This window comes from Tachysurus fulvidraco, chromosome 24 (genome assembly GCF_022655615.1).
Source record: "Tachysurus fulvidraco isolate hzauxx_2018 chromosome 24, HZAU_PFXX_2.0, whole genome shotgun sequence".
NCBI classification, from domain to species: Eukaryota; Metazoa; Chordata; class Actinopteri; order Siluriformes; family Bagridae; genus Tachysurus; species Tachysurus fulvidraco.
Window position 1 is genome coordinate 403,400 of NC_062541.1, and position 22,835 is coordinate 426,234.

Below are 22,835 nucleotides of genomic sequence, written 5' to 3' on the forward strand. Positions count from 1 at the left end.
GAGCAAATCCATCTCCTGCCCATCCAGCAGCCACACCCATCTATTACAGCCAATTATATTACACTACAAGAGCTACACCCATCTATTGTACTTTTCTATACTTTGAGATTTTATTGTAAATAAAATATTGTACAGAAATGATGATTATTATTAACTTTGTGATTATTTTGTAGACTCATGGTGCCATCGCTGTGAATGGAGGGCTGTACCTCAGCATCGATAACGCCAAACTTGCTGCTGATGACTTCAGAGTAAAGTGAGCGTCCAAAAGACATTTATAAAATTAAGTAGCTTGTAGGTTCCTATAGTGAATTAAGCTTCTACTTTATGATTATACAGATTGTAAATAAACGCATGAGTACATAAGCATGTCTTTTTTCACTAATTGACCTTCTCAGGTTGAGACAAACCACAGGTAAAAAAACAGATATTTTTTAATTGTTTCAGGTATGAGAACGAGCTGGCCATGAGGCAATCGGTGGAGGCCGACATCTCTGGGCTGAGGAAGGTTCTGGATGACTTAACATTGGCCAGATCAGATCTGGAGATGCAGATTGAGGGTTTGAAAGACGAGCTAATCTATCTGAAGAAGAACCATGAGGAGGTGAGACATGAACCTTTAACATCTGCACATAGAACCACTTCATTATACATTATTCAGGATACATGTCACAGTGTTTATACAATTATTATCAGTTACAGTTACCCATCGACCCAAAAGATCACTGAGGAGTTCCACCATTTACATTTACAGCATTTAGCAGACATTCTTATCCAGATTGACTTACAAAATTATTTCAACTTATACAACTGAGCAATTGAGGGTTAAGGGCCTTGCTCAGGGGCCCAGCAGTGGCAGCCTGGTGGACCTGGGATTCAACTCACAACCTTCTGATCAGTAGTCCAACACCTTAACCACTAGTCTACCACATCCCTTGTGATCCATCACCTCAGTGTGTCTTTGTGAAAGCAATGCTACTGGTAGATCACATCTTGGCTATGTTCATGTAGGAGCTCCTGTTGGCACGCTCTCAGATGAGCGGACAGGTGAACGTGGAGGTTGATGCTGCACCACAGGAAGATCTGAATGCAATCTTGGCTGGAATCCGTGAGCATTACGAATCTGTGGCCACTAAGAACCGTAAGGAAATTGAGGCCTGGTTCCAGACTAAGGTGTGTATGAACAGGACCATACTGAACACTTAGTGCTCAGAAGTGATCTTTCTGTAAATGTTCATCGATTTTGTAATTTCGACTTCACAGAGTGAAGCACTGAACAAAGAGGTCGCCATCAGCACAGAAACACTGCAGACGACCAGATCTGAGATCACAGAAGTCAAGCGCACGCTTCAAAGTCTGCAAATCGAACTTCAGTCACAGCTTAGCATGGTGAGGTCTCAGCACACAAATCCTGAAACATTAGTCCATACATGTAGAACTGTTAAAACCCAGATACTGTTTTCCACTAATACAATGTTTTGTGCTCATCATAACAAAATGAATTTCTGTGAATATTAATTTGTTTAGACCTCTTGATAATACGCAGTGAAGGTTGTCACTAATCCTGGTCACAGATTTCTTGTGAAACTTCATAAAACTTTGATAAATATGTTTTATCTTATTTGTCTATTCAGAAAGCCTCGCTCGAAAACACTCTGGTTGAGACACAGAACCGCTATGCACAAATGCTCACCGGCTATCAGGTTCAGGTGACCAGTCTGGAGGAGCAGCTGGTGCAGCTTCGTGCTGATCTCGGTCGTCAATCCCAAGAGTATCAGATGCTGCTGGACATCAAGTCCAGACTGGAGATAGAGATTGCAGAGTACAGGAGACTGCTGGATGGAGAAGCGACCGCTAGGTGAGTATTTCAGGGAAAATGTAATAGATTTGGGGAATATTTCAGTGTTTCTCTCTTCACCTTCTGGTAACTCTGTCTTTATTTCCTCTTCCAGCAAAACAACCAGCTCTACTTCCACCACTCGGAAGGTTGTGATCGTCACAGAGGAAGTGGTGGATGGTAAAGTGGTCAGCTCCTCCAGTACTTCTGAGAGCAAAACCATCACTAAGTAACCATGTTGAGTCTTAATACAGCAACGAGATGATTTCCATCCCTGTGAAATTCTCTCTCAATGGTTATAAAGTCAAATAAAGTCAAGCCAAAGCAGTTCATGTGTCTCTTGTTCATTTTAGCTCACTGAAAGATCCCCAGACCTTCATCCAAGAGAAAGGTTAATAACAAAATAGCTTTACAAAAGAAGTTTGTATCTGATAAAGTCTCAACCAAAAGATTGAGACTGTGTCTGAATCTTTAAAGACTATTCCACAGGCAGGAAAAAGCTCTGCTCCATGCTGTAGATTTTATTATTTTTAGACATTGACTGTGTTTTTTTAGTAGTGTCCAACACCAAGCAGACTCCAGAACAGACTGAATGCAGTTTGTATTCTCTGCACCTCTAGCATAAGGGTTGAAATGTACGTCATGTGGTTATGTCTTAGCACTAATGTCTGAGATGAACTGCACACGAAGCTTGAAAGATTCCACTTTCTCCTGAGTTCTTGTTACCTGCACAGACTCGATCAGGTCATCTGCATATTTAATTGTTTCTATATGTTTTATCCCAAATAATCCTGAAAACCATAAAAAGAAGATACATACAACGCAATATTTATGTTCTGTAAAGCTGCTTTGAGACAATGTCTATTGTAAAGAGCGATATACAAATAAACTTGAATCGAATCGAATTGAAGTGAATCCACCCGAAGGAACACCAACCAGAACCAGAGAAAACATTTCCCCAAACACATTCACATTTATAGACATTTGGCAAAGTAATTCAAAGTTATGTTCACTTTTGTAGTAGGAATTTCTTCTAGAATTTCAAAAACATTTTGTGTTCATGATTGAACCAGTTTCACTTCCACTTTCTCCTGAGTTCCTTTTACCTGCACAGACACGATCAGGTCATCTGCATATTTAATTGTTTCTATGTTTTATTGGATTTCCTGTGCAGTATCATTTACACAATGCAGATGACTAACACCAGCTCAGAACCTGCCCCTCCCTGAAAGTAGAGGTCATTCTATCCTGTGGTGAATGACCTCATTTTATTGTTTACTGCCTCATTTCATAGTGTATATTTTAGTAGCTAGAATTTGTCAGAATAGTCCAGAGATACGATCTGCATTTGCCTGTCAAGGTAAATTATTGGGAGCTCAAGGATTTGAGCCATTTCATTTGAGGAAGCAATGTCCTGAGATCTGACATAAGTGAGTCATAAGTAATGCCCATTTACCACCAAGGCAGTTTGAGTGCAGGTTTGGAGCCTAATTTAGAACCAGTTCTTTCTGTTTCGACCTCCAAAGCACCGGCTCCGAACCAGGAAAAGTGGTCCTTAAGTAGCACCAAAACGTTGCTGGTCTAGACTTAAGAACCGCTTGCGTCAGGAGCTGTGGACGGGGCTGGGGGCGGGGCTACTGTTAGCGCATTTGATAATGTACCTTACAATAATGTACCTTAAATATAATTTTACTTTACCACGATATGATACATTATCAGCACACATGATAGTAGGTAGCTACATGCTAAGGCTAACATTTTTCTGTGTTAACGATAAAATAACATTATGTACTTTTTACAACCTCCGTTTATACAGATTACACAGAGCCGCACGTACACGTCGGATTCGCCGCGTTTGGGTGTTAATGTAGGTTCACAAAGCCATGAGCATTAACAGTAAAGTAACATCCACCATTATTGTTGTTGTGTTTGTGTTTGTCGCTGCTACGCTAACGTCGCTGTGTAATGTGACACGTATACAGTGACGTCACACTCGGCGCTGTTATGCTTTCTAGCCGATGGAAAGGCAAACCGGTTCTTAGAAGGTTCTCCAGTGGAACCAACTTTGAACCAGCACCAGCACTCGCTCTGAACCAGCACCCGGTTCTTTCCGGTGGAAAAGAGGCATAAGTAACCTACTAAGAAAATGTACCTCAGAAATGAATGGACACGAGCCACCCATAGCCCCACAGAAGAGCAGACCAGAGCCCAAGTAAATGTGATTCCCAATGCAGTAGTCTATTCTTTGTGCTAGCTCCTCCATGCTTTACCACTGAAACGAAGGAAAGATTACTGGTGATATCACTACTCACCAGAAGGCTCTTATAGTCACTCATATAGTTTCTACATTCTTGTCTTAGCTGCTAAGAGTAGCCCACAGAAACGTCCCACAGAAACAAGTTTTACTATACAAAACTTTTAACCCTCAGTGTATAAGAAGTCAACTCAGAAGCTCCATGTATACAGTGAAGCATCTTTTATGGAACTAAATATGTCCAATTCCTCACAGTCCAGAATCTCCCATCATCCACCCAGTGCTAAGCTAGTATGAGTACCCAGTCCTTAGAATCCATGGGCACACATATTTTAAAATACGTCTCTAGTAAACATTGACCAATGTCCAATACATTCTATTACTGTACCTCTCCACAAATTGCTCATGCTATGGAAAGAGCTGCATCATTCTAAGAAGTTCCCTTTCAAAGGAACTTTCATGGGAACTCGAGGCTGGGTCAGGGCTGACTCTAGGGAAACGTTTCTGTGAGGAAGTATCTGTCTGTATCTGAAGCTCTGTGGGCAGACACGGCAATTTAATGGCTCGAGAAGGACACGTGACGAATTGAGTAAACACCAGTAAGTATATATCAGGGCATCTACGTCACATTACTCCAGCTTCTTTGTCTTCAGGAAGTGCCCTTGTGTACGATTGTGTCCACTGTCTGTCCTGTCTGTCTAGTGCAGGACAATAAAAAATATATACAAATATATATACGTATATTTCATGAGCTCGGCAGGGAGATGTCTGTTGCAATCCAAGCATTTTAAGAGATGTGTGCATCCGTGCCTTCGCTATATCATGGGGGACGACACACACTCTCTTTTGTCTGGGAGAGGAGCCCAGTGGGCTACCGAGGGAGCCGGCTGTGTACGTTGTGAGGGATTCCCTCTGCACAATCTCCCACTTAGCTGTGATTTCAGGCAAGAGGTGACCTTGGGTCCGTCATCTCAGCCAGGCGGCTATCTGTCTGTTAGAAAACACTCTGGCTGAGACACAGAACCTCTATGTACAAATGCTCGCCGGCTTTCAGGTTCAGGTTCTGGAGGAGCAGCTGGTGCAGCTCAAGAGTCTCAGATGCTGCTGGACATCAAGTCCAGACTGGAGATGGAGATTGCAGAGTACAGGAGACTGCTGGATGGAGAAGCGACCACCATGTGAGTATCTCACAAGGAAACATTTGTGTAGATTTGGAGAATCTTTAGATCTTTTCTCTTGTGTTTTCTTCTCCTCATTATTATTTTATCTTCCAGCACCACAACCAGTACTTTTCCACCACTTGGAAGGTGGTGATTGTCACAGAAGAAGTGGTGGATGGTATAGTGATCAGCTCCTTGAGATGACTTCATACCCCATGACGTTTCCTCGGTGCTTACAGAGAAAATAAAGTCAAGTCGAAGCTCTTCACATGTCTGCTGTTGATTTTGGATTCCATCAATTGGATTTAGAACCATAATAATTAGCTTTATGTCAATATTTAGTTCATATTTTGAATTGTTTATTTATAATAATAAGTTGGTTGTGCTGAAAAAAACACATTATAATGTGTTCATTATCATTTAATCATTTAGATAATATTATTTCTATTAAATGGAAAGTTCGGGATGGAAACCAAGACAATGATCATTATGTGATGGAAACTATTGGAGTTTTTAGCAGAACAGTTCAGTTGACTTTTTTCTCAGACACAAATTTAATTTAATTTCTGATTTCATTACATTTATTTTCACATTCAGGACATTTTAATCACTCATAACTAGCTGTAGCATTTTTTACATCATACTAGCAGTCATACTGTAGTAGTGCTGTTAAAAATCTCACTCTACGCCTAAGGCTAAATACTAGATAAATAAAAGACGTATTCAAATCTCAGCTAGATCTTATGTAAACTAATTAACCTCGTAGTAAAGTAAACTAAACTAATCAGCAGCCTCCGGTTAGTGCTTAGCAGCTTTGCTAGCTCATTTAAGATTATTGTCCTAAAAAAGCTAAAAATGCTGACTTTATAAACTGCTGGTTTATAAAGCTCCTGTCGTGCTAGCCTCCAAACTAGTGCCCAAAGTTTATAATGTTACCATTAGCATGTGAAATTTATGATCATAAATAAATAAATAAATAAATAAATAAATAAATAAATAAATAAATAAATAAGTTCTGGAGTTAGATACTCATGTTTGTTTGTTTTTTTTTTTTATCTACATACATTTTGTAATTTATCTAGTTAAATTAGCTCAATGAACAAGCTAACTATTATATTTTAATCGACAGATAATTATATATACTGATACTGTTTTTAGAAAGTAATTTTATAATCGATCTAGCTAAGCTTTGTAAATTTGCTAGCTGAATTAGCTATCTAGTTAAATCTTAAATACTAACTAGCTAGCTTTTTATCCCAATACGCTTTACCGTTTATTCCAAAATGATTGTTAAAAATAAGTTAAAAATAAGTTAAAAATAAGTTAACCAGTGACCAAATTCTAACTGTAGAGAACTAACTCAGGTCCAGTGATGAACAGTAAAGAATATTATATTGTAATTAATATATATATTGTATTAAGTATATTTTACTCTTTTACTCGAGTATTTGTAACTGTTGATGCGTTCACTTGAACAGTTGCAGTTTTACTTGAGTGTGATGTTGAAAGAGATTCAACACTTTTATCCATTAGAGGTTCTCTGAGTGTTTACAGTATTATTTATCTAATTAAGCATTTGGCTGAAATAAAACCCTGGGGTCTGTTTGTGTCATGCTAACACTGTCACTCTTAGCACTGTTGGTATTCACACTGACAGACTGAGGCTTACGTTCCTACTAACACACTGTGTGAATATCACAAGTGGAAAATTATTCACTTCTTCACTAAGAGTTTAAAGTGCCAGTTCTACTGTACAGAGGAGCGGACGCTGTACTGTGAGGTTGTGTGTACGGGTGAAGTGTAATACAGAATACATTAGTTATTATTACACTAGTATTAATATTATAAACATTAGGAAAGTAAAAGCAGTAAAAATCAGATTGTGTGAATATAAATAGAGTGCAAATAGATTATGTGCAGGAAAAAAATGCAAAAAGTATGCTATATTACACGGCTGGGTAACTGTAGTGTGTGTGTGTGTGTGTGTGTGTGTGTGTGTGTGTGTGTGTGTGTGTGTGTGTGTGTGTGTGTGTGTGTGTGTTTGTGTGTGTGTGTGTGTGTGTTTGACACGTTACAACCACAAACAAAAATGTATTTTTTAGGATTTAATTTTATAGACCAACACAAAGTGGCACATAATTGTGAAGTGGAGGGAAAATGATAAATGTGTCCAATTTTTCTTTTTACAAATAAATCTGAAGTGTGTGGTGTGTGTTAGTATTCACCCCCACTGGGTCAGTACTTTATAGAACCACCTTTCACTACAATTACAGCTGCAGGTCTTTAGGGTTTGTCTCTAACAGCTTTACACATGTAGAGAGTGACATTTTTGCTCGTTCTTCTTTGCAAAACATCTCAAGCTCAGTCAGATCAGATGGTGAGCGTCTGTGACCAGAACAAGTCTCGCCTCAGATTCTCATTGGATTTAGGTCTGAGCTTTGACTGGGCCGTTCTAACACATGAATACGCTTTGACCTAAACCACTCCATTGTAGCTGTATGTTTATGGTCACTGTCCTGCTGGAAGGTGAAGCTCCGCCCCAGTCTCAAGTCTTTTACAGACTCTAACAGGTTTACATCTACGATTGTCCTGTATTTGTCTCCATCCATCTTCCCATCGACTCTGACCAGCTTCCTGCTGAAGAAAAGCATCCTCACAACATGATGCTGCCACCACCATGTTTCACTGTGGGGTTTATGGTGTGTTCAGGGTGTTGTGTAGTGTTAGGTTTCTGCCCAACACTGGTCTTATCTGACCAGAGCACCTTCTCCCACATGCTTGCTCTCCCCCACACGGTTTGTCGCAAACTGCAAACAGGATTTCTTCTGGCTTTCTTTCAACAATGACTTTCTCCTCACGACTCTTCCATAAAGAGCAGATTTGTGGAGTATATAACTAATAGTTAGATTCTCCCACCTGAGCTGTGGATCTCTGCAGCTCCTCCAGAGTTACCCTGGGCCTCTTAGCTGCTTCTCTGATTAACGCTCTCCTCACACATCCTGTCAGTTTAGGTGGACGTCCGTGTCTTGCGGTCGTTCCGTACTCTGTCCATTTCCGGGTGATGGATCGTACATCATGCTCCGTGAGATGTTCAAGGCTTGGGATATTAATCTATAACCTAAACCTGCTTTAATCTCCACAACTTTATCCTTATCCCTGTCTGGTGTGTTGTTTGGTCTCCATGATGCTGTTTGTTCACTGATGTTCTCTAACACACTTCACAGAACAGCTGTATTTATACTGAGATGAAATGACACACAGCTGCAGCTCTATTTACTCATTAGGGGACTTCTGAGGGCAGTTGGTTTCACTGGATGTTAGTTAGGGGTATCAGGGTAAAGGGGGCTGAATACAAATACACACCACACTCAGATATTTATTTGTAAAAAAAAAAAAAATAAATTTGGAAACCATTTATAATTTTCATTCCACTTCACAATTTCTCTGTACTCTAGATTTATAATTTTTGTGCCACTTTCTTTCATAAAATCCCAATAAAATATATTTTTCTTTGTGGTTGTAACGTCAAAATGTGGAAATGTTCACTCACACACACACACATGCACACACACACACTTCCACATTTACGGCATTTAGCAGACACCCTTATTCAGAGTGACTTACACTGAGCACCTGAGGGTTAAGGGCCTTGCTCAGGGGCCCAGCAGTGGCAGCTTGGTGGACCTGGGGTTCGAAACCATGACCTTCCGATCAGTAGCCCAACACCTTAACTACTGAGCTACCACATCCCTACCACACACACACACACACACACTCACACACTCATATACACACATACACACACACGCTCACATACACGCACACATACACACACACACACACACACACACACATACACTCACACACACACACACACACACTCACACTCACACACACACAGTATATGTATCATATCTTTACTTGTTAGCACCTGAAGCTGAAGACATTCCTGAAGCAGCTGAAACTAAATAAGCGACAGGACATAAAGGTGATTTATTGGGTTGAGATATATGGATAGAGTGGTCACGTCTCCCGTCACGTCTCCCGTCACGTGTCCCATCACGTGTCCCGTCACGTCTCCCGTCACGTGTCCCGTCACGTGTCCCGTCACGTCTCCCGTCACGTGTCCCGTCACGTGTCCCGTCACGTGTCCCATCATGGTTTTAGCTGCAAGTGTTTGTGCAGCTGGAGTAGGTGTGGTTTGTGTAAGGTGAGGCTCTGAGCTGTGTGTGTGTCTATAATTCCACACAAATGAAACGTATATACTTTATGTACTTTATGTACTTTATGTACTTTATATACTTTATGTACTTTATGTACTTTATGTACTTTATATACTTTATGTACTTTATGTACTTTATGTACTTTATATACTTTATGTACTTTATGTACTTTATATACTTTATATACTTTATGTACTTTATATACTTTATATACTTTATGTACTTTATATACTTTATATACTTTATATACTTTATGTACTTTATATACTTTATATACTTTATATACTTTATGTACAATGAGTTAATATTTTATCAGGTATGAGTCTGTGCACTCTGAGTGGACTCGAGACGCCTCGAGTCGGGATGCAGTGTGCAGGAGTTCGGTGGGACTATGAACAGCTACACCTCTGAAATGAGCTCCTGTCTGATGCTGACAGCTTGTAGAGAACTCTTTTGTTTCTTTGTTTAAAACAGTGACCTTGTGTGAAAAGAACAATATAAATTAAATGTTTTATTATTGTAGAGTTTAAACTTTGTGGTGTCTCACTGACCTCATCTGTGTTTAGTGCTTAACGTTTTTATAACAAAAAAATGTCCATGAGATGAAGAGGAAAATACTCGTAATGAATAGTCTGCTTCTCTGCTCTATACACAGCAATGAGAGCTTCTGCTAGTTTCTACAAATGTGGAAGTGTGGAGTGTTCTGAACAAGAAGGGCTTCGTCTACATGCAGTGTGTAAACATCTGTACGATGTGTTTGCTTGGTGAAATATGTAACATCAGATCAAAGTGTAAACCGCAATAGGTAATGCTGCTAAAGTCTCAGGGAAAAATGCAAAGCAAGCTGATCACAATATGAACTCGCTATAGGGAACGTCCCCAAGAACTGCTGCGGAGGAATTTAAACCTGAAGCAAAAAACCCCTGTAGGAATGAGAGCCCCTCAGAGAGCATCTGCCAATCATACAGAGTTCCCATAATCTCTAAAATCTACCTTTAAGGCACGAACCCATTAAAAAGACCTGATGATGATAAATGTTGTTACTTTACATAACATGAAATTGCTGTGAATCTATGAGTCAGTGGTGGGGCGATTCAACCAGGCTATAAAAGTCTGCTGAACTTCTCAAGCTCACTCATTCTCCAGAGTAAGACTAAAACACCTCCATCAACATGGCTAGCACCTTCTCCACCTACGGCAGCTTTGCATCTGGATCAGGGTTTAGTGGTGGAGGAGGAAGCCGGGTCAGTGCAATGCGGGCAGGAAGTGTCTATGGTGGAGCAGGAGGGTCTGGGGTTCGCATCTCCCAAGCTTCTCAGGCCTTATCTGTTGGTGGATCTGGAGGTAGAGTTGGTGGAGGCTTTATCTCTGGTGCAGGTTTTGGTGCAGGATTTGGAGATGTTGCAGGGTTCAGATCTGGTGCAGGGTTCGGAGGGGGTGCAGGGTTTGGAGGTGGTGCTGGAGAAGCAGACTCTAGCATCATCGGCAATGAAAAGTTCACCATGCAGAACCTCAATGACCGTCTGGCCTCCTACCTGGAAAAGGTTCGCTCACTAGAGAAAGCCAATGCAGACCTCGAGCTCAAGATACACCAGTTCCTAGACAGCAAGTCCTCCCCTACTGCACAGGACTACTCTGGTTCCTTGACTACAATCAGTGAACTTCAAGCTAAGGTAGATCATTTAAAGGTCAACTTTTAGGAAAAACATGCTTTGATTAACTTAAGTACGTAAGGCATCCAGATGTGTTCTTCACTGCATTCAGAGCTATTGTTCCTCACAATGCTCCCCAGGGTTGACCCTTAGGAGTATTGCATGTCCTCTTACTTTATGTATTTTAATGGATGTTTTCAGATTCTGGATGTCATCCAGTTGAAGGGTACAGTCCACCTTAGCATCGACAATGCCAGTTTGGCTGCGGATGACTTCAGGATAAAGTAAGATCTTATTATGATGTAGAAAGTCCTAACTTTCTGAGGATTTAAAGGAGATACTGGAAGGCACTCTTCACTGTCTTCACACAGGTATGAGAATGAGTTGGCCATGCGTCAGTCTGTTGAGGCTGATATCGCTGGACTGAAGAGGTTGCTGGATGATTTAAACCTGACCAAGAAAGATCTCACCCTGCAGATTGAGGCCCTGACTGAGGAGCTGGTCTTCCTCAAGAAGAACCATGAGGAGGTCAGAAATATTTACAAACAAATTGATAAAAATACTTAAATATGTCATGCAGATATGTTCAAGTAGGTTAGGTCAAATTTCTGAGATTTACTAGAATAACTTCTTGTTGAAAATAAAAGGAAACATCTGAAAATGTATTCAGGTTCTAATTGATTCCTCAAAGTCCAAACATGCAACTCTTCTCTCTCTCCAGGAGCTGCTAGCAGCACGTAGCCAGATGAGTGGGCAGATTCATGTTGAGGTTGATGCTGCACCACAGCAAGATCTCACCAGTGTCATGGCAGAAATCCGTGAGCACTATGAAGCCGTTGCTGCCAAGAGCCAGAAGGAGCTTGAGGGCTGGTTCCAGAAAAATGTGCGTTCCTACTGGTGCATAAATGATCAAAGCTAGACTACAGCATTTAATTTACTAACTTCTGCAGATCTGCAGCATACAGAGTCCAGGCTGTAAATAATGCTAGAACAGATTTGAGTTCCAATGATGTGAATTTAGGCTCCTGTTGTGGAAACATTGTAAGCTATGTAATCACAGCAGCTATCATCGTGGGCTTACCAAACCTGAGACCCTTTTGATTATATTCACACAAAGCTTATGCTAACTCAGTGCTGTGTTTACACCGGCAGTCTGAGAGCCTGAAGCAGGAAGTTGCTGCCAGCACTGAGACACTGGCTGTCTCCAAAACAGAAGTGAACAGCGTGAAGGGGACATCACAGTCTTTGGAAATTGAGCTCCAGTCTCTGTTGGCCATGGTGAGACTAATCACTGACATTCACATCATCAGAATCTTGGACGTACATTTGTGATAATAAGGCACATTTCCACCCCACAGAAAGCCTCCCTTGAGGGAACACTCTCTGAGACTCAAGCCCGTTATGCCATGCAGTTATCTGGATACCAAGTGCAGGTAAAGATCAAGACTTCACAAAGTTCTTCATTTGATTTTTAACACAAAGCTCTCTGAGTAAAGTTCTTTACTGTAGCATTGTTTACTTTGTTATTTATGTTTTTTGAAACCAGGTGACAAGTATGGAGGAGCAGCTGGTGCAGCTTCGTGCTGATCTGGAGCGTCAGTCTCAGGAGTATCAGATGCTGCTGGACATCAAGACCAGACTGGAGCTGGAGATCGCAGAGTACAGGAGACTGCTGGATGCTGAGGCCAGCAGCAGGTAAATTCATCTTAGTGGACTCATTTATCTATAAATGTCATTCCTGGGGACACTAATATATTCCCTCTTTGTGTTTTATTAGTGCCTCGATTTCCTCCACCAAGAGCTCCACCACCAAAACTGCAATCATCACAGTGGTGGAAGAGGTGGTGGATGGGAAGGTCGTCTCAACCTCCTCTACATCTGTAACCAAGTAGTAAAGGAGAAACTGGAAATGTTTTTATTGAAGTATAATTCAACCAGCATTTCTGTTTAAAAATAAAAAAATGTTTAATCATGTTATTTTGTGGAAAATCTAACTGTCTCAAACACACACACACACACACACACACACACACACACACACACACACACATGCAATTTAACCATTTGGTATTTCAAGTCAAGTCAAGAAGCTTTTATTGTCATTACAACCATATCTAGCTGTTACAGTACACAGTGACACGAGACAACGAAGACAAAAACACACACAGAGCTATAAGGACGTAGTGAATTAGTCCTAGACACAAAGTGTATCTGTACAACCTGGTGTACACAGTGCAGGACAAGACAAACAAGACAGTGCAGGACAGAAGACAGTGCATGACAAAATACAGTGCAGGACAAAAGACAGTGCAGGACAAGACAGACAAGACAGTGCAGGACAAAAGACAGTGCAGGACAAGAGACAATGCAGACAAAAAAATTACAAGACAATACACAAAGACAATAAACAGAAACAGTGCAGACCAACGTACATACTGTGTGTTCAGTGTACATACTGTGTTCAGTGTAAATACTGTGTTCAGTGTAAATACTGTGTTCAGTGTAAATACTGTGTGTTCAGTGTATATACTGTGTGTTCAGTGTAAATACTGTGTGTTCAGTGTACATACTGTGTTCAGTGTACATACTGTGTGTTCAGTGTAAATACTGTGTGTTCAGTGTATATACTGTGTGTTCAGTGTAAATACTGTGTTCAGTGTACATACTGTGTGTTCAGTGTACATACTGTGTGTTCAGTGTAAATACTGTGTGTTCAGTGTACATACTGTGTGTTCAGTGTACATACTGTGTGTTCAGTGTATATACTGTGTGTTCAGTGTAAATACTGTGTGTTCAGTGTATATACTGTGTGTTCAGTGTAAATACTGTGTGTTCAGTGTACATACTGTGTTCAGTGTACATACTGTGTGTTCAGTGTAAATACTGTGTGTTCAGTGTAAATACTGTGTTCAGTGTAAATACTGTGTTCAGTGTAAATACTGTGTGTTCAGTGTAAATACTGTGTGTTCAGTGTATATACTGTGTGTTCAGTGTACATACTGTGTGTTCAGTGTAAATACTGTGTGTTCAGTGTAAATACTGTGTGTTCAGTGTAAATACTGTGTTCAGTGTACATACTGTGTGTTCAGTGTACATACTGTGTGTTCAGTGTAAATACTGTGTGTTCAGTGTATATACTGTGTGTTCAGTGTACATACTGTGTGTTCAGTGTATATACTGTGTGTTCAGTGTACATACTGTGTTCAGTGTATATACTGTGTGTTCAGTGTAAATACTGTGTGTTCAGTGTAAATACTGTGTGTTCAGTGTACATACTGTGTGTTCAGTGTATATACTGTGTGTTCAGTGTAAATACTGTGTGTTCAGTGTATATACTGTGTGTTCAGTGTAAATACTGTGTGTTCAGTGTACATACTGTGTTCAGTGTACATACTGTGTGTTCAGTGTAAATACTGTGTGTTCAGTGTAAATACTGTGTTCAGTGTAAATACTGTGTGTTCAGTGTAAATACTGTGTGTTCAGTGTACATACTGTGTGTTCAGTGTAAATACTGTGTTCAGTGTACATACTGTGTGTTCAGTGTAAATACTGTGTTCAGTGTAAATACTGTGTGTTCAGTGTAAATACTGTGTGTTCAGTGTACATACTGTGTGTTCAGTGTAAATACTGTGTTCAGTGTAAATACTGTGTGTTCAGTGTACATACTGTGTGTTCAGTGTACATACTGTGTTCAGTGTAAATACTGTGTGTTCAGTGTAAATACTGTGTGTTCAGTGTACATACTGTGTGTTCAGTGTATATACTGTGTGTTCAGTGTACATACTGTGTGTTCAGTGTAAATACTGTGTGTTCAGTGTACATACTGTGTGTTCAGTGTAAATACTGTGTTCAGTGTACATACTGTGTGTTCAGTGTACATACTGTGTGTTCAGTGTACATACTGTGTTCAGTGTAAATACTGTGTGTTCAGTGTACATACTGTGTGTTCAGTGTACATACTGTGTGTTCAGTGTAAATACTGTGTGTTCAGTGTACATACTGTGTGTTCAGTGTACATACTGTGTGTTCAGTGTAAATACTGTGTGTTCAGTGTACATACTGTGTGTTCAGTGTACATACTGTGTGTTCAGTGTAAATACTGTGTGTTCAGTGTACATACTGTGTGTTCAGTGTACATACTGTGTGTTCAGTGTAAATACTGTGTGTTCAGTGTACATACTGTGTGTTCAGTGTACATACTGTGTGTTCAGTGTAAATACTGTGTGTTCAGTGTACATACTGTGTGTTCAGTGTACATACTGTGTGTTCAGTGTAAATACTGTGTGTTCAGTGTACATACTGTGTGTTCAGTGTACATACTGTGTGTTCAGTGTACATACTGTGTGTTCAGTGTACATACTGTGTGTTCAGACAATATTGCGTGTTCAGAAGTTGCTCATTAGAGATAGATTTATTTTATTTATAGATTTACAGTATTTAAAATTTTAAGTGAATATTGTTAGATTAATTGTACACTTTAATTGCACATATTCACTTATTTATTATATTAATGTTTTTTCTTCTTCTTATTGTAATATATTTATTTCTCTTTCTTCTGTAAAGCTTCTTTTAGACAATGGGACATTATTAACAGCTCTATACAAATACACTGAACTGAATGAAATGAACACACTGTGTTATAGCAGCAGGTCAAGTATTGTGACTGAAATGTCAGACAGAACGTGTGCAAAGTGTACAAATCAGTGTGTAATAAAGTGTGTAATAAACAGTGTGTACAAATCAGTGTGTAATAAAGTGTGTAATAAACAGTGTGTAATAAACAGTGTGTACAAATCAGTGTGTAATAAAGTGTGTAATAAACAGTGTGTACAAATCAGTGTGTAATAAAGTGTGTAATAAACAGTGTGTAATAAACAGTGTGTACAAATCAGTGTGTAATAAAGTGTGTAATAAACAGTGTGTACAAATCAGTGTGTAATAAAGTGTGTAATAAACAGTGTGTACAAATCAGTGTGTAATAAAGTGTGTAATAAACAGTGTGTACAAATCAGTGTGTAATAAAGTGTGTAATAAACAGTGTGTAATAAACAGTGTGTACAAATCAGTGTGTAATAAAAAGTGTAATAAACAGTGTGTACAAATCAGTGTGTAATAAAGTATGTAATAAACAGTGTGTAATAAACAGTGTGTACAAATCAGTGTGTAATAAAGTGTGTAATAAACAATGTGTAATAAACAGTGTGTAATAAACAGTGTGTACAAATCAGTGTGTAATAAAGTGTGTAATAAACAGTGTGTACAAATCAGTGTGTAATAAAGTGTGTAATAAACAGTGTGTACAAATCAGTGTGTAATAAAGTGTGTAATAAACAGTGTGTAATAAACAGTGTATACAAATCAGTGTGTAATAAAGTGTGTAATAAACAGTGTGTAATAAACAGTGTGTAATAAAGTGTGTAATAAACTGTGTGTACAAATCAGTGTGTAATAAACAGTGTGTAATAAACATTGTGCACAAATCAGTGTGTAATAAACAGTGTGTAATAAACAGTGTGTACAAATCAGTGTGTAATAAAGTGTGTACAAATCAGTGTGTACAAAACAGTGTGTACAAAACAGTGTGTAATAAACAGTGTGTACAAAACAGTGTGTAATAAACAGTGTGTAAACAGGTTGATGGATGTATATTAGAAGTGTGTGTGTTTAGTGTAGGTCTGTGCAGTTCATATAGGTGGTGTGTGTGTGTGTGTGTGTGTGTGTGTGTGTGTGTGTGTGTGTGTGCGTGTGTTGTGCTCAGTACAGTTCAGTTCAGTTGTTAACGAGTCCGACCTGAACCCGAGTGGTGTTCTGTTTTTGGACTTCTCTGCTAGTCACAGTTTGTCCATAACAGACACCATGTTCAAGCATAAGGGTATCCATCAGTGCACGTGGCACCAGGACACCCTAGGTCGGATGTCAATGATCAACCTTGTGGTTGTTTCAGCTGACCTCCGGCCGTATGTCTTGGACACTCGTGTAAAGAGAGGGGCAGAGCTGTCAACTGATCACCACCTGGTGGTGAGTTGGGTCCGATGGCAGGGGAGAAGACTAAAAACTCGGCCTACAAAAACTCGGTATGGGAGAAGTTCGGTGAGGCCATGGAGAAGGACTATCGGTTGGCCTCGAAGAAATTCTGGCAAACTGTCCAGTGCCTCAGGAGGGGGAAGCTCTGCCCTGCGCAAACTGTTTACAGTGGGAGTGGGAATCTGCTGACTTCGATTGGTGACATCCTTGGACGGTGGAAGGAATACTTCGAGGATCTCCTCAACCCCACCAACATGTCTTCCATGTCCTCGGTGCAAGGTACCTTAAGTCTCTGGATGTTGTGGGGCTGTCTTGGTTGACACACCTCTGCAACATCACGTGGCGGTTGGGGACAGTGCCTCTGGACTGGCAGGCTGGGGTGGTGGTCCCTCCATTTAAGAAGGGGACCGAAGGGTGTGTTCCAACTACAGGGGGATCACACTCCTCAGCCTCCCCGGAAAAGTCTATGCCAGGGTACTGGTGAGGAGAATTCGGCCGATTGTCAAACCTCGGATTCAGGGGAAACAATGCGTGTTTCGTCCCGGTCGTGGAACACTGGACCATCTCTATACCCTCACCAGTATGCTGGAGGGTTCGTGGGAGTTTATCCAACCAGTCCACATGTGCTTTGTGGATCTGGAGAAGGCATTCGACTGTGTCCCTCGTGGTGACCTGTGGGGGGTGCTCTGGGAGTATGGGCCCTCTGCTAAGGGCTGTCCGGTCCCTATATGACTGGAGCAGGACTTTGGTTCGCATTTTGGTTCGCATTGCTTTTTTGCAGATGATGTTGTCCTGTTGGCTTCTTCAAATCAGGACCTTCAGCATGCACTGGGATGGTTTGCAGCCGAGTGTGAAGCAGCGGGGATGAGAATCAGCACCTTCAAGTCCGAGGCCATGGTTCTCAGCCGGAAAAGGGTGGCTTGCCCCCTTCAGGTTGGTGGAGAGCTCCTGCCTCAAGTGGAGGAGTTTCTTGGGGTCCTGTTCACGAGTGAGGGAAGGATGGAGCGGGAGATGGACAGGCAGATCGGTGTATCTTCTGCAGTGATGCAGTCGATATACCGATCTGTTGTGGTGAAGAAAGAGCTGAGCCGCAAGGTGAAGCTCTCTATTTACCGGTCGATCTACGTTCCTACCCTCACCTATGGTCATGAGCTTTGGGTCATGACCGAAAGGACAAGATTCCAGATACAGGTGGCCAAAATGACACATTTCCTCTGCAGGGTGGCTGGGCGCTCCCTTAGAGATAGGGTGAGGAGCTCGGTCACTCGGGAGGAGCTCAGAGTAGAGCCGCTGCTCCTCCACATCGAGAGGAGTCAGCTGAGGTGGCTCTGGCATCTGTTCCGGATGCCTCCTGGACACCTCCCTGGGGAGGTGTTCCGGGCATGTCCAACCGGGAGGAGGCCCCAGGGAAGACCTAGGACATGCCCCAGGGAAGACCTAGGACATGCATGTCTCTCGGCTGGCCTGGGAACGCCTCGGTATTCCCCCGGAAGAGCTGGAGGAAGTGTCTGGGTAGAGGGAAGTCTGGGTGTCCCTGCTTAGACTGCTGCCCCCGCGACCTGGCCCCAGACAAGCGGTAGAAAATGGATGGATGGAAATTAAAGTGTAAAGTATTATAGATTTATTTGCTAAGTCAGTCTGTAATAATAATAATAAACAGGACTGAACACTCAGAACAAACATGAGTGGTGTGTGATGAGGAGCTCCAGGAGGATTTCACTAATGTGGAGTAGATAAGAATAAAGAATGACATAAGAATGTCATTAATATTTGAACATAAATGGAATTTTAACAGATTTTGGTGAACATTTGTATAAGTAGTGGAACAGAACTGAAGCTGATTGGCTGCTTAAACAAGCCATTAAACTTTAAACACGTTTCAAACAGAAAAAGTCAGATATTAAAGACATTTAACACAGGATCCTGAGAAAAATATATTCTTATAAAAGAACAGATTTATTTCCCATCTATTATCACATCCACAAAACCGTCAAAGATATTAAAGTATTACAAAATCTATTATTACAAAATCTAATTTTCATTCGAACTGAAAATCCTTTAATAATATGACTGAATGTGGGATAGAGAACAAACACCCCACTGATGTGGTATCAGTTACAGCAACTTTTACTATTATTACATATCTGTATTTTCTGAGAGAACAGACTGATATCTCAGAGCATCATATCTGCTGATGAACTGCACATGCAGTCAAGTTCCAGCTCAGCTTTCACCACCAACCTCATACAGAAATACCCTGTAGGCCACTTATAATAACACACAGCAGCCGTTCAATTGCCCCCTTAAGTGCATTCCTGTGTGAAAGGGGTGATTTAGCTGCATGTCAGTGCAGTCCATCAGGTAGGAGATCGCGTGCAGTCGGTCTAAAGACTGGTCTGTTGCAGGTTCTTGCATGTTTCTTGTTCTGGCATGTGTTCAAATTCTACATACAAACTCAATCCCAGTGTGACATTTGACCACCATGTACAAATTCCTCAAACATTCCAATGATGACAAGTAATGAAGCATTTTGTTGAAAGTTCTACATACTGAACATCATGAAGCCAGGACACAAATGTTCAGACACAAATGTTCAGACACAAATGTTCAGACAAACAGAGAGCTTCATCAGATCCATCAGATGAAATTTCACAGGTGTAGTTGATCACCGTCCTACTAAAGGGTTAAAAATCACACTTTGCAGCTCCAGTGAAAAAATAGATGTAACAAAGTCCTTTGTGAATGAGCGCTAAAAAAGAAATGAATTAAATTGAAAACTTGACTCTGGTCCTCAAAAAATGTTCACTTACCTCCATCTAGTGTTCTCATATTGTTTTATTGTCTCTGCTGTCAAATCTGATCTAAACTTGTGTTTAATCACCCTGAGGAGAGTGTTAATTACACTGAGGATAGTGTCAATTACACTGAGGATAGTGTCAATCACACTGAGGATAGTGTCAATCACACTGAGGATAGTGTCAATCACACTGAGGATAGTGTTAATCACAGTGAGGAGAGTGTTAATTACACTGAGGAGAGTGTCAATTACACTGACGACAGTGTTAATTACACTGAGGAGAGTGTTAATCACACCGAGGAGAGTGTTAATCACACCGAGGAGAGTGTTAATCACACCGAGGAGAGTGTTAATCACACTGAGGATAGTGTCAATCACACTGAGGATAGTGTTAATCACAGTGAGGAGAGTGTTAATTACACTGAGGAGAGTGTTAGTCACACTGAGGAGAGTGTTAATTACACTGAGGAGAGTGTTAATCACACGAGGAGAGTGTTAATCACACCGAGGAGAGTGTTAATTACACTGAGGAGAGTGTTCATCACAGTGAGGAGAGTGTTAATTACACCGATGATAGTGTTAATTACACTGAGGAGAGTGTTAATTACAATGAGCGGTGTGTTAATTACACTGATAATAGTGTTAATCACACTGAGGATAGTGTTAATTACATTGAGGAGTGTGTTAATTACACTGAGGGTAGTGTTAATCACACTGAGGAGAGTGTTAATCACCCTGAGGAGAGTGTTAATTACAGTGAAGAGAGTGTTAATTACACAGAGGAGAGTGTTAATCGCAGTGAGGAGAGTGTTAATCACACTGAGGATAATGTTAATTTCACTGAGGAGAGTGTTAATCACAGTGTTACTACCTCAGGTCGTATCTTTACTATGTTAAGTACCATGGTACCATGATTGTGTGTGTGATGATTGTGTGTGTGATGATTGTGTGTGTGATGATTGTGTGTGTGATGATTGTGTGTGTGATGATTGTTTATGTGATGATTGTGTGTGTGATGATTGTGTGTGTGATGTTTGTGTGTGATGATTGTGTGTGTGATGAGTGTGTGTGTGATGATTGTGTGTGATGATTGTGTGTGTGATGATTGTGTGTGTGATGAGTGTGTGTGTGATGATTGTGTGTGATGATTGTGTGTGTGATGATTGTGTGTGTGATGATTGTGTGTGTGATGATTGTGTATGTGATGATTGTGTGTGTGATGATTGTGTGTGATGATTGTGTGTGATGATTGTGTGTGTGATGATTGTGTATGTGATGATTGTGTATGTGATGATTGTGTGTGTGATGATTGTGTGTGTGATGATTGTGTGTGATGATTGTGTGTGATGATTGTGTGTGTGATGATTGTGTATGTGATGATTGTGTGTGTGATGATTGTGTGTGTGATGATTGTGTGTGATGATTGTGTGTGTGATGATTGTGTGTGTGATGTTTGTGTGTGTGATGTTTGTGTGTGTGATGATTGTGTGTGTGATGTTTGTGTGTGTGATGATTGTATGTGATGATTGTGTGTGTGATGGTTGTGTGTGTGATGTTTGTGTGTGTGATGATTGTGTGTGTGATGATTGTGTGTGTGATGATTGTGTGTGATGATTGTGTGTGTGATGATTGTGTGTGTGATGTTTGTGTGTGTGATGGTTGTGTGTGTGATGTTTGTGTGTGTGATGATTGTGTGTGATGATTGTGTGTGTGATGATTGTGTGTGTGATGTTTGTGTGTGTGATGATTGTGTGTGTGATGATCTGCATCCCCTTTTTTTGACAAATGGTGTTTGGTTTGCTTGAGGGATGTAGTGAAGAGCCTGCAGGGGGCGCAGTCACCACTCTGTAGACAAAACACATGAAGGCCTGTGTGGGGCACAGAGTACAGTGTTAAACACAGTGTTAGTGTTTAGGAGACAATAAAGGAAACACAAACAGCCCAGAAACACAAACATGGGCCACTTAGATGTTTGATAAATGATGTTTAAAAAGCAGAACGTGCAAAATGATATGTAGAATGTCATGTTGATGTTTTATAAAAGCTTTTATTTTATAAAGTGTTCAAAGGAAACAGCAACAAACTAAAGCATGAAGTATTAGTAAAGTGTTCAGGAAATATGTTTATAATAATCAGTTATCATGTGAGTCAGTTTATAATCCTGTTAAAGATCACGATCAGCTGAGGACATCACAGTCAGTACCATAATCAGCTGAGGACATCACAGTCAGTACCATAATCAGCTGAGAACATCACAGTCAGTACCATAATCAGCTGAGAACATCACAGTCAGTACCATAATCAGCTGAGAACATCACAGTCAGTACCATAATCAGCTGAGAACATCACAGTCAGTACCATAATCAGCTGAGGACATCACAGTCAGTACCATAATCAGCTGAGAACATCACAGTCAGTACCATAATCAGCTGAGAACATCACAGTCAGTACCATAATCAGCTGAGGACATCACAGTCAGTACCATAATCAGCTGTGTACATCACAGTCAGTACCATAATCAGCTGTGTACATCACAGTCAGTACCATAATCAGCTGTGTACATCACAGTCAGTACCATAATCAGCTGTGTACATCACAGTCAGTACCATAATCAGCTGTGTACATCACAGTCAGTACCATAATCAGCTGTGTACATCACAGTCAGTACCATAATCAGCTGTGTACATCACAGTCAGTACCGTAATCAGCTGTGTACATCACAGTCAGTACCATAATCAGCTGTGTACATCACAGTCAGTACCATAATCAGCTGTGTACATCACAGTCAGTACCGTAATCAGCTGAGGACATCACAGTCAGTACCATAATCAGCTGTGTACATCACAGTCAGTACCATAATCAGCTGTGTACATCACAGTCAGTACCGT

General features: G+C 40.6%; 2 protein-coding genes across 3 annotated transcripts in view; both read left to right on the forward strand.

The window, feature by feature from the left end:
* Positions 1-2,164, forward strand: part of LOC113648390 (keratin, type I cytoskeletal 13-like) — a 3,428-nt gene extending 1,264 nt beyond the window's left edge. Inside the window, exons 2-7 of the mRNA XM_027155546.2 lie at positions 174-256; positions 448-604; positions 1,012-1,173; positions 1,264-1,389; positions 1,635-1,858; positions 1,953-2,164. Coding sequence (XP_027011347.2) covers positions 174-256; positions 448-604; positions 1,012-1,173; positions 1,264-1,389; positions 1,635-1,858; positions 1,953-2,070 — 870 coding nt within the window. The 3' untranslated portion in view covers positions 2,071-2,164. The remainder of the gene's footprint in view (positions 1-173; positions 257-447; positions 605-1,011; positions 1,174-1,263; positions 1,390-1,634; positions 1,859-1,952) is intronic.
* A 7,299-nt stretch (positions 2,165-9,463) lies between these two features.
* On the forward strand, positions 9,464-13,081 carry LOC125138335 (keratin, type I cytoskeletal 50 kDa-like). Of its 2 annotated transcripts, XM_047808086.1 has the most exons (9): positions 9,464-9,509; positions 9,791-11,147; positions 11,328-11,410; positions 11,498-11,654; positions 11,848-12,009; positions 12,279-12,404; positions 12,485-12,559; positions 12,673-12,821; positions 12,904-13,081. In XM_047808086.1, the coding sequence occupies exons 2-9, from the start codon at positions 10,647-10,649 to the stop codon at positions 13,016-13,018; spliced, it is 1,368 nt and encodes a 455-aa protein (XP_047664042.1). In that variant the 5' UTR covers positions 9,464-9,509; positions 9,791-10,646; the 3' UTR covers positions 13,019-13,081. The 2 variants fall into 2 exon arrangements, with proteins under 2 accessions (XP_047664042.1, XP_047664043.1); XM_047808087.1 differs by lacking the exon at positions 9,464-9,509 and having other exon boundaries at positions 9,715-11,147.
* Positions 13,082-22,835: the final 9,754 nt, after the last annotated feature.

Bases quoted from the DNA above. Each gene is read 5' to 3' on its own strand.
- LOC125138335 (XM_047808086.1), top strand. From the start codon at position 10,647: ATGGCTAGCACCTTCTCCACCTACGGCAGCTTTGCATCTGGATCAGGG. The intron at 12,405-12,484 runs GTGAGACTAATC...TCCACCCCACAG, and splicing joins TCCAGTCTCTGTTGGCCATG to AAAGCCTCCCTTGAGGGAAC. The intron at 12,560-12,672 runs GTAAAGATCAAG...TTTTGAAACCAG, and splicing joins TATCTGGATACCAAGTGCAG to GTGACAAGTATGGAGGAGCA.